Below are 11,260 nucleotides of genomic sequence, written 5' to 3'. Positions count from 1 at the left end.
CAGAGCTACCTGGTGACACAAATCAGTCCAATCAAGGACTTATACTGAGAGAGGAGACAAGGAGACAAGGAGACGAGAAGGCACAAGGAGAGGAAATTATTTCTACTTGAATTAGTGTGTGTGTGTGTGTGTGTGTGTGTGTGTGTGTGTGTGTGTGTGTGTGTGTGTGTGTGTGTGTGTGTGTGTGTGTTTGTGCCACCTTCAGTGTACTTGTAGTTGCTTGTGATGTCCACATGGCTGCTGCCATTCAGAGCTTTGGTGTAAACGGCCAAACCAACAAGAGCCGTCTCCAACCGGAAGGTGGTCAGGGCCCCGTAGCGGTCCCGCTTGTGGAAGACGAGGTCACTGTTCACCTGACGAGTAAATATTCACATTTAAACTTAAATTATAACAGGATATAAATCATCTTCGTGGTAAGCGTGCATACAGGCCACGTGTTGATGCATTACTTCTTCCAAGAGCGAAGTAGTTCTTCGCTCTTGGACAACTCTTCTGATAATTATTTTCACTCCTCTGTCGGAAACCTTGCGAGGAGCTCCTGGTCGTGACCGGTTTATGGTGAAATTGTGTTCTTTTCACTTCCGGATTATGGCCCCAACAATGCTCACTGGAACATTCATGAGTTTAGAAATCTTTCTGGACAGAGCTAAAGAGCAGAGTTCCCACGGAAGAGTCAAGATTTGAAGACTGTTTGTGTGGAAGAATGAGCCAAAATCACACCTACAGTGCATGAGACTAGTTTCTCCAAACAGGAGGCGTCTTGAAGCCGTCGTTACCAACAAAGGCTTTTGAAAGAAGTATTAAATACATTTCAGTCAGTGTGTTCAATACCTTTTCCCTGAGTCATTCCATTGTATTCCATTAAACTTAATTGCTGAATATTTGTTTTGGTTTTCTTTGTATGTATGGATCACTTGGGTTGTTACCGACATCTGGTTAAAATGTCATGTCAATAGCACCTTTAGAAATATATTTACTGAGAAAAATGGTGACGTGTTCAATACTTTTGTCACCTAGTATTTCTCACTGTTGTATTATTTCTTACTTGAGTAAAAGTACTTTTAAAGATGTGTTGGAACTGACCTCAGCGAAGACAAAGCCGGCGTCGTACTGGTGACACAGCAGACCTTCCTTGATGGCTTTGATTGAAGCTGGACCGCAGCGGTAATGTCCTGCAAAGGCAAAGACCGTGTTTATTATCCACCTGTGTGTCCACCTGTGTGTCCACCTGTCTGTCCATCTGTCCTACCGTCGCTGGTCTCCTGAGGCGTGGAGTCCACCACCTGCCACCCTCCGAAGCCGGCCGGCAAGTCCTGGCGAGTGATCCACACCTCGTTCCAGCAGTGGTAATTCCTACAGAGAAGTACTGTTAGTACGCCGTTGTTGTACATGTGTATAGTTAGACCAGTATTTCTCAAAGCTGTGAGATCGACTTTTCTGCTGTTGCTTCTCTCAAAACAAAATACAGATCTAAACTCAACATTGAGCATTAATTGAGAGTGGCCGTATCAAGTCTGCAACCAGGTTTTTAAAAAGATGTGTCGAGGAAAGCAGCTCACTGCAGCCACTAATACTGGTACAACGTGATGACTCACATATCTGCACTCATTCTGTTTGGTTTTGCACAGGTTGCATGTAATAACATTATTATCTTGAAAATATATTCAGTGTAAAACAGGTTAATTGCAGCCACAATAAGCTATTTTTTTTGCCAGATATTAGGATTTTTTTTGCACAGATCGAACTTTATTTGCATTGTTCTATCTGATTGCACATTTTACTTGTTTTTACCTGATACATATGGTTTACTTGAAAGTGATTGCAATTTTCTTTATTCTATTATTTGAAAAAGCACAAAAAGTCACAAAAAGTTGTTATTTCAATAAAAATTCAGCATGGACCATTTTGTTACAATTTTGTTGGGGCTGAGGAGCATGAACATTTTTCAATGTTTATGGAATCATCTCTTTGTGTCTTTTTGTAATTACTTTGTATACACGTTGTGTCTTTTGTAGTCACTTTGTGTCTCTTTGTTGTCAATTTGTGTCTCTTTGTTTCTCTAGTCATTGTATGTGTATCTTTGTGGTAGTTTTGTTGTACAAATTTGAGGTACTTCACTTATTTTACTACTTCTGAGCCAACGTTGTAACGGCTGCTTGTTTCTACAAAAAACATGTGTTTCTTTCTGGTTGACTTTGTAAAATCTTCACAGGGCAGGTAAAAAAAATCATAATGGACTGGTTTCTGGTCTGGCGGTATCCTAGCAACAGACATGGCTGACAGGCTTTTGGACCAACCAGACAGAGTCTTTGGTGTTGCGTTCGTCCTTCGTGCCGTCCATCTTGAAGATGAGGTCGGTCTTCAGGTTGCCCGTGTTGTCGTGAGCTGAACTGAAGTTGGTGACGACCCTCGACGGGATGCCGAGGGCGCGCAGGACTGCAGAGATGTGAAATATTACAATTATTGACATGACAAATTGCATTCTAAGAACTAATTTAACAATGTTCACTCTCGCGTATCATTTTCTGAACCCCAAAAAACTCACTCACACCTCCGCTCCCTTTGAATCTAATAAAAAATTATGTTGATGCGTCGAGCTTTGTACAAAAGGACAGAGGAGGGAAGTATTTACATGTATTTATTCATTAAGTACTGTAGATAAGACATGATTTACCTTTATTTTATGCTCCTATTCTACTTTTTTATTTCACAGCTGTAGTTACTTTTCAGATAAATCTCTGGGGTTGTTTTATGTTTCTTTGTAGTTTTTTTGCATCTCTTTGTAGTTGTTTTGTGTCTCTTTGTAGTTGTTTTATCTCTCTTTGTAGTTGTTTGGCGTCTCTTCATGGTTGCAAAAACAACCCCTGTGCCCGGTAAGTGTGAGGTTTTATGAAAGTGTTGACATGACTCCAGCCTTTTAAAAGTACTCACAGGTGTTGAAGACTCCGGCGAACACCCAGCACTGTGCGTAGCTGACGGGGACTCCGGTTTTGAAATACTGCAACAGGATCTTGACGCTGCCCGTCCACGATGTCGGGGGGACGCCCATGAGGAATTCGTCACCCCAGTTACCAACCAACACGCCGTTATCATCCTGAGCGTTAATCTGAGACAGAGGCAGGTCAAAGGTCACTGAGACCGAGCTGTTGCACTTCACACCAGAAAATGACCACTTTGCCTGTTTGTTTACCCCCCCTGTGTAACTGTGTGTTCTCACCATGGCCGATCCCTTCCGGACAATTTTGATGACGTCGCCTCGGTCGTCGATCGGTATCTGGGATGCGTCCAAGATGTGAATGCAGGCGTCCAGAACGCCTTGCTCAAACTGTGGGGGGAGAAAACACGTTGACCGTAGGTTCATCTTCTGTGATTGGTCATGATTTGTGTGTCGTGTGTGTGTACCTGTCCATAAACCCAGTTGCGGTTCACCACTGATCCCACTGAACCCTGATAGATCACCCCGTTGTCGTTCTGGACGTACTCCGACCGCTCTAAATTGTTAGAGAGATACACGGCGTCCTCTGCCAAGAGAAACACAACAAGAGCGCTCAATATTCAGTATGGTCTGAAATGAAAAGAAATGTAATATGATCTGAAAACTTCTCGGAAAACCGAGATTATGGATTTATTTTACTATTTCGCCTTTAAATTGCATGGAACTAAACCTCTTTAAGTTCTTTAAACATCATGAAAACATCCTGGCAAACGAATTCGATGACACCGGCAAAAAAATATACTTCAAAACTCGTTCAAACAGAATTGACAGGGAATTGAATCTAATTGAAAACATGTGTTTAACTCCATTAAAAACAAATTATGTGACAAAAGAACTTCCCGGAAAGTCTTCATAGAAGCACAGGACTAAACTTGTGGTATTAAGATCATTATAAGAACCTCCACCAGGGGGCAGTGTAGGAGGTCGTACCTGCACACCATGCGTTGAACAGCAGGTACAGGTCGGTGCTGGTGTCCCTCTTGGTTCTCTGCATGCCGTCGTCCGTCACGATGGCCACGTACGTACGGAACTTCCCCACGATGGCTTTGTCCGTCGGTGTGATGCTCAAAATCACAGACTTACCCTGATGCTCCAGAATCTGACCCGGCCACGGGCCGCCAACGCGGTTACCGAAGGTCACCACCACCTGGGAGCCCTTGCTGGCTGTAGGGTTAGAACCTGGAGGAAGAGGAAGTGGGAGGAGGAAGATGATTAATGATGGAGGGAAGAGAGGAGGCAAAGAGAAGAGAGGAGGCAAGGAGAGGGACGAAAGAAGAGAAGAAGAGAGGGATCATAGAGATGAGAGGCAAAGAGGAGAGGAGACAAGGAGAGAAGAAGAGGTAAAAGGTAAGAGTTAATCCCAATGCTAATCCTAATCCCAAACCCTATCCCGAGCCTCATCCTGATCTGTTCCTTGACCCAGAACCTTATCCTGATTCCAATCCTATTCCCAATCTCAAACCCATCCCGACCCTTATCCTCATCCCTTTCTTGACCGAGAACCGTAACCCAATCCCAAACCCAAACCCTATCTTGAGTTTTATCCTGATCCCTATCCCAATCCCAAACCTTATCCAGAGCTTTATCCTGATCAGGATTCTGAACCCTATCTCGATCTCAAACCCTGTTCCTTGACCCAGAACTCTATCTGGATCCCAATCCCAAACCCCATCCCGACCCTTATCCTCATACCTTTCTTGACCCAGAACCCTAACCCAATTCCAAACCCTATCGAGAGCCTTATCCTGATCCCCAACTCGATCCTTGACCCCGATCCTATCCCCCCTCAGAATATGAATCAGCTCAAACTCACCAATCAGGAACTCAACCTGGAAGTCGTCGTCGTCCGCCAGCGGGCGGTTGAAGGTGACCTGCATCATGAACTCCTGACCGCGACGGATCACCAGGTTTTCAATGTCATACTCGCTGGTGAAGTGTTTCGGCTTGTTTTTTTGCTGAAGCATGTCGACATTTTTCACCAACAGAGATCCTGAGAGTGAGGGAATGAAAGGGGGAGTACGACATGATTTTATGTTATTGATCATAGATCAGATCATCACAGAAAGAAGCATATAGATTAAACGGATCTCACTGTCTGAAGGGGCAACTCCTCTGGGTGTGGCCGCATCCCCAAAAGGCTCAAACTCTTGATAATCATCTTCATCTGCAGTGAGGTTAGAGGTCGCCATCTGAAGATCATTAAGAAATGAATAAAAAAAGAATCAGATAGTTTAAGATACATGCAAGAGCATGTTGTAGTCCATCAACTCCCTAACCCGAGTCCGAGTCCGATCCGCATCCTGATCCCTTGATCCGCATCTGAACCCTTTCCCTAACCAGAGTCCTATCCGCATCCTGATCCCTATCCCTATCGCTAACCCAAGTCCAATTTTCATCCTGATCCCTATCGCAAACCCGAGTCCCATCTGTATCCTGATGCCTAACCCGAGTCCAATCCCGAACCTGATCCCTATACCTCTATCCTGATCCCTATCAGTAACCCGAGTCTGATCTGAAACTGCTCTCTTTACCTAGCCCGAGCCTCATCACGATTCTGATCCCTATCCCTAACCCGATCCCAAACCTAATCCCGAACCTAATCCCTATCCCTAACCTGATCCTGATCCCTACCAAACCTAACTCTAACTCGATCCCGAACCTGATCCCTATCAGTAACCCGAGTCTGATCCTGAACCTGATCCCTATCTTCATCCCGATCCTACGGAGTACGCTGACACACACATAATCTGTACTTGATGATGGCCGAGAACATTGCATTACCCTGAACTATACGCTTTATTTAGAAGTAAATTGTAAAGTTTGCAGTACCGGCATGTTGTAGCGCCCCCTGCCGTTTTGTTGACTGCGTCCACGAGACATGATGGTTGAAAAACGTCAAAGGTGTCAATGAAGCCACTGGATGGAAGGAGAACAAATAAATCAATGAAAACAGACAAAAACAAATACAAATTCAAATATATATAAAAACATCATACTATAAGATGATACTATAACATTAATGTAAAGTTAAATCATCATAAAGCACCACACGTATTATAGAAATATTAAAGAATATTATAACAAGAAATATAAAGGGTCAAATGAGGGAAATATATTTGAAAGTTATTATGTTTAAAAAACGGTCCCTAATAGAAAAAGAAAAGAAAAAAAGATATATAATAGTATATTTAAGAAATGTTCAGAAATGGAAAAAAGAAAAGAAATCTGCTACACGAACTGTTTATAAAATTGTGATTATTTATAATCTTAATTATTGTTAAATGCTGCATAGTACTATCATTATTGAACAAATGTAATTACAATCTAACGATGAAATAGTGCATGATATATAACTCAAATTAAAGTAAGATATAATACTGTAGCAGTCGGGTAAGACTGTTAAATAAACTGCAGTATGAATAAATAAAAAGCTGATTAAACAATTTGAATTGCTACTCTTGTTACACACATCGCTGTTACTTTTGTCGTATTTTTTTAGACCAAAAAATCTCTGATTTATAAAATATGTGAGATTCAAAGAAATAGGTTTTCATAATTTGAAATATATGTATATATATATATATATATATATATATATATATATATATATATATATATATATATATATATATATATTTAATGTAAAAGTACATTTTGTATGTTGATTTATTACAGATTAAACTACCAGCAGTATATAAAGTCATTAGGAGCGGCACATTTACCAGCTCCATCATTAAAGTTATAAAAGCATCAATACTTATTGTGTGTGCGTGTGTGTTTGTGCATGCATGTGCGTGTGTATGTTGTGTGTGCGTTGTGTGTGTGTGTGTCTCACCGCTCAGTTGAAGTTCGTCGGTTGAGTCTCTGATGATCAAATCAGAAGATGATGAGATCGACTTCAACGTCAATTTATATACACACACTGCTTCCCCTTTTTACTCACACACACACACACACACACACACACACACACACACACACACACACACACACACACACACACACACACACACACTACATTCCTACACTTATTATACATTAACTTTCTCCATAACATAATACAACATGTAATTTGTACTTTACTAGCAATCTACCCAGAAGTCAACAAAGTATCTAAACTTGTCCCGCAGTGATGAACTTCAATTTAAAAATACTTTTATGTAATAAAAAACAATATTCTACGATATAAAACATATAAGACATTCTGCATAATAAGTACTTTTACTTTTGATTATTTTTTCACAGTGTGGTATTTTTTTTACTTGAGTACTTCTTACCATAATAAAGACATAAAAAACATAAAGGTCCTGCAAACTAAATTGTACAAGTATGAAAGTAATAGCATCAAAACATACTTTGAGTACTAACAAATAATAGTACTCGTTTTGCAGAAAGGCTCCTTTTATTTTGACTTTAAGTACTTTTAGTGGTATATATATATATACATATATACTTTTTCAGACTATTTCTTGGTGATAAAACAGTTTGTTAAATGAGTTACGCTGCAGTTAAAATGATCTTTCTACATTTTAGAATATATTATAATAAGGACCCTTCAAGGTTTACTTCTTTATTTAAACACACTGAGATGTTGGAAAGTAAAAAAACACCAGCTTCCTGTGCAGGAACTTCCTCTGACCTTGACCTCCGGCTGTGAGGTCACCGTGACACGCTGCGGCTGATTGGTCAGGGGACCCAAGTTCTACTTCCTGTTTGCTGACTGACATCTCTGCTGTGAACTTTATATTAAGTATGAGATGGAATTTGTCACTTTTCAGATGCACTATTGTGTTCAGGACGTTGTATCAAGAATAAACAAAGCTTTAAAGTTTATTCATAAACCTTTATAATAACTTGGTGGTGATCAGTGTCGAGAGGTCTTTCCTTCAGGAGAAGAAACTAGAAGTCAATAACTGGTGTTCATGGTTATTTTTAACGTAAACAACAATCTTTACCGAAAGCTAACCAAGTATTTTACAATATTTACTTAAACCTAACTAAGTATTTTTGTATCTTTATTTAAACCTAACTAAGAATATTTTTTAAATCTTTCCTTAAACCTAACTTAGTATTTTACGATCTTTACCTAAACCTTACTAAATATTTTACAATATTTACAGTAAAAACTTTAAAAAACAATCCCCCCTAGGGGGCAGACTGAGCGATTGTTATATAAAACTGTAAATCATAGCTTGTTTTTTGCCCAAACTGCTGTATTTGGATGTATTGAACACCATAAGTAATATACAAGTGAAATATATGGTTTGGCACATGAGAAAATTAAAATGTTGCAAATGTGCCCCAATGCAAATGTTGGAGTCCTCGCCTGAATGTTCTCTGTTCTAAACCCTCTCTAACTTTGTTCTGCTTCACTTTATCAAAGTCAACCTTTGCAGAGTGAAGCATGTCAACATGAATGCTTTTGAGTGTTTCTTTACTCTCTGTAATCAGAGTTAGATTTCCAGTACATGTATGTTGTTCCACTTCATACGCATGATGTCAGTTGAAGCACATCAGCCTGGGGGCAAACATTCCAGATGATCAAAGATCCTCAGTGATTTTGTGTGTTTTGTGCACACATTGATGAGCTCACTAGTAATGTGTAATGTGTGGAGGAAAGCCAAAGAGACGCTGCTGATGAAAGAGCTCCATCTACAGGCCATCGGGTAACGAGTCATCTCTTTTACCTGGACTAACCATGAATCAGGTCTGCTTTCCTCTCAGATGCCGATACAATTGTCGCCATCAATTGTTCTTTTTTTATTATAAATAATGCAATAATAAATACATAGTTGCAATTCATGTTGGTGTGTGGCCCTGGTGTGTTCCTAAAGAGTCTACTAATGTGTATTACTACCTGATGTCAGATGATTATGGATTCAAAATAAGGGCACATTGATGGTAATACAGCAGTTCATGAGTGACACTACATACATATTGTTGTATACTTCCGCTGCTCTGCTTTTCAGATTAAAAGCATAATTTCCAACAGTGGTTTTCCAAAACAAATTCCACCAGAGAAGTTATAGTTTCACTAAATCTAGAATACCAATAACCCTGTGTGCCCCATCTAAAGTCCATTGGATATAAATGAATAACAAATATTGAGCATGCATATCTCATTTAATAAAAGAAGGTGACATGATGTGGCAGCAGCATTAAAAGGCTGATGTAGTTAGGGAAATATCTGTCGGCTGTATATATATATATATATATATATATATATATATATATACACACACACACAACTATTTTATGAACGACATGAAAATAAATAATTCAAATGAAATGATATTTAATTCATACACAACAAGAATAAAAAAGGGCTCGATATTTGTACTATTAATACAAAATAAAATAAACATGACACGTGCTTTTATTTTGAAGCCTAAAACCGCAAAACCGGAAGTGCAAGAGCCGGTCCGCGCGTCTCAACACACGCGCATTGAGCAGCGAAATTAACGGAGAAGAGAGAGCGACAGGAGCGACAACGCACAGCCGCGGAACTGAACCGATTCCCCCGGTAAACGGCGCGGCTTCCCGCCGGGCTGCTGCAGCCGAGAGGCGGGGGACGCAGCGAGGACTGGCCGGAGGAAGAGGCCTGGTCTCCCGCAGAGCCCGGCTTCACAGGTCGGTATCCTGGTGGGTGGGGGTGGAGGGGGTCTCCATCTTTCTGGCAGCTCGGTACGCGACATGTTGCACCAAAGCAAAATGCAATAAATGCAATAAAGTTGATGTGTTCAGGGGTCAGACTGTGACGGTGGTGCGTTTACTGACGGCCGGACAGGTGGATACTTAAGGTGCCTCAGCTTATCGGCTTTAGCAGCAGCCTGGTCAATGAGAACAACATGGTAAACAACAACAACAACACAAACTATACTTGTAGCTCTGATACCTATTGCTATGTAGAGAATATATATATATATATATATATATATATATATATATATATATATATTCTCTCTCAGTGAGATGCTGTCACTTCCCCAGAGGCTGACCTGGAATCAGATGCAAATCACACATATATGTTGATACCAGACTACAGCCAGAATTATTTTTAATTTTACAGTCTCATTTCCACCCCCATGATGTTTAACCACCAAAACATTTATTTCATTCAGTTAATTGTTCAATTAAATGGTCTTTTATTGGGTTGTGTTGTCCTCTGCAAACAGAAGTTCTCAGCAGGGAGAATCCTGTGAAGCTCCCAAGTTCAGAAGATATAATAAGTTGTGTCCACGAGATAAAACTAAAACAAAATCCCTTATTCTGAGTAAAAGTTGTAAAAGTTGTCTCCAAACCATCTGCAGAAATATGCTCAGTCAGCATTCATACCTGAAATGTGATTATGAAGACAGTTTACCTTTTGGTTTCTAAACACTTTTTAGTGACAATAATTAAGTTTGTGCTCCAGGTTTATCTCATTTAACTAGCTCAGTGAGTGTGTGTGTGTGTGTGTGTGTGTGTGTGTGTGTGTGTGTGTGTGTGTGTGTGTGTGTGTGTGTGTGTGTGTGTGTAGATGTGGGGTCTCTGCATCCATGGCCTCCCGCAGGTGACCTCCAGGTGACCTCAGTCACTCCTGACTGCAGCTTTAAACTCCTGATCCGACCATAAGACGTCTGCAGGGTGAAAACACACACACACACACACACACACACACACACACACACACACACACACACAGCTCCACAACTTCCTCAGACATTTGTCTTCCTTGGTTTAACTGGAAAATTAGAATTTTATTAAAAAGAGGAACATAATATGTGCAATATATATATATATATATATATATATATATATATATATATATATATATATATATATGTATATATACAATTCAGTATTATAGTTGATCTAATATCACATCTTCAACATCATGCAATAATATATGTTTTCATATTTTTACAGCTTTTCAGTATGTTTGAGAATATCGTTGATTTTTTTTTAGTTTCTATTAGGCACTGGTGCTATATTAATTATTATACACTATATATTTATACTTTTCTATGTAATCTCTCTTTTCTGTTTTGCCCTGGTTTCAGTGCTTACTGTTATTATTGTTCATACATGCTTATTGTTTGTATGTTCTTCTTTTAATAATAAGTAATCAACAATAGTTTCTTTATTAAACATGACGGTGGTTGAAATAGTTTAATCTTTAAAAGGTTTCCTTTAACGACCTTCCACTCCTCGGTGTAACTCATCAGCGTGTTCCCTCTGACGAAGAGTAATTAATGACAGCATCATCATCATCATCATCATCAT

General features: G+C 39.8%; 1 protein-coding gene across 1 annotated transcript; it reads right to left on the bottom strand.

Annotated features, from left to right (window-relative positions):
- Positions 1 to 31: 31 nt before the first annotated feature.
- LOC306750721 (coagulation factor XIII A chain-like) lies at positions 32 to 5,184 on the bottom strand (the record flags this gene model as incomplete). Its single annotated transcript, XM_079234192.1, has 11 exons — positions 32 to 44; positions 211 to 353; positions 1,084 to 1,172; positions 1,250 to 1,353; positions 2,298 to 2,436; positions 2,932 to 3,106; positions 3,218 to 3,325; positions 3,403 to 3,521; positions 3,926 to 4,174; positions 4,809 to 4,985; positions 5,088 to 5,184. 11 exons carry the CDS (start codon positions 5,182 to 5,184, stop codon positions 32 to 34), a joined length of 1,413 nt encoding a protein of 470 aa, XP_079090318.1.
- Positions 5,185 to 11,260: the final 6,076 nt, after the last annotated feature.

The sequence above is a fragment of the Taurulus bubalis genome (assembly GCF_910589615.1).
Source record: "Taurulus bubalis genome assembly, chromosome: 18".
NCBI lineage: Eukaryota > Metazoa > Chordata > Actinopteri > Perciformes > Cottidae > Taurulus > Taurulus bubalis.
This window is presented reverse-complemented; position numbering and strand designations above follow the sequence as displayed.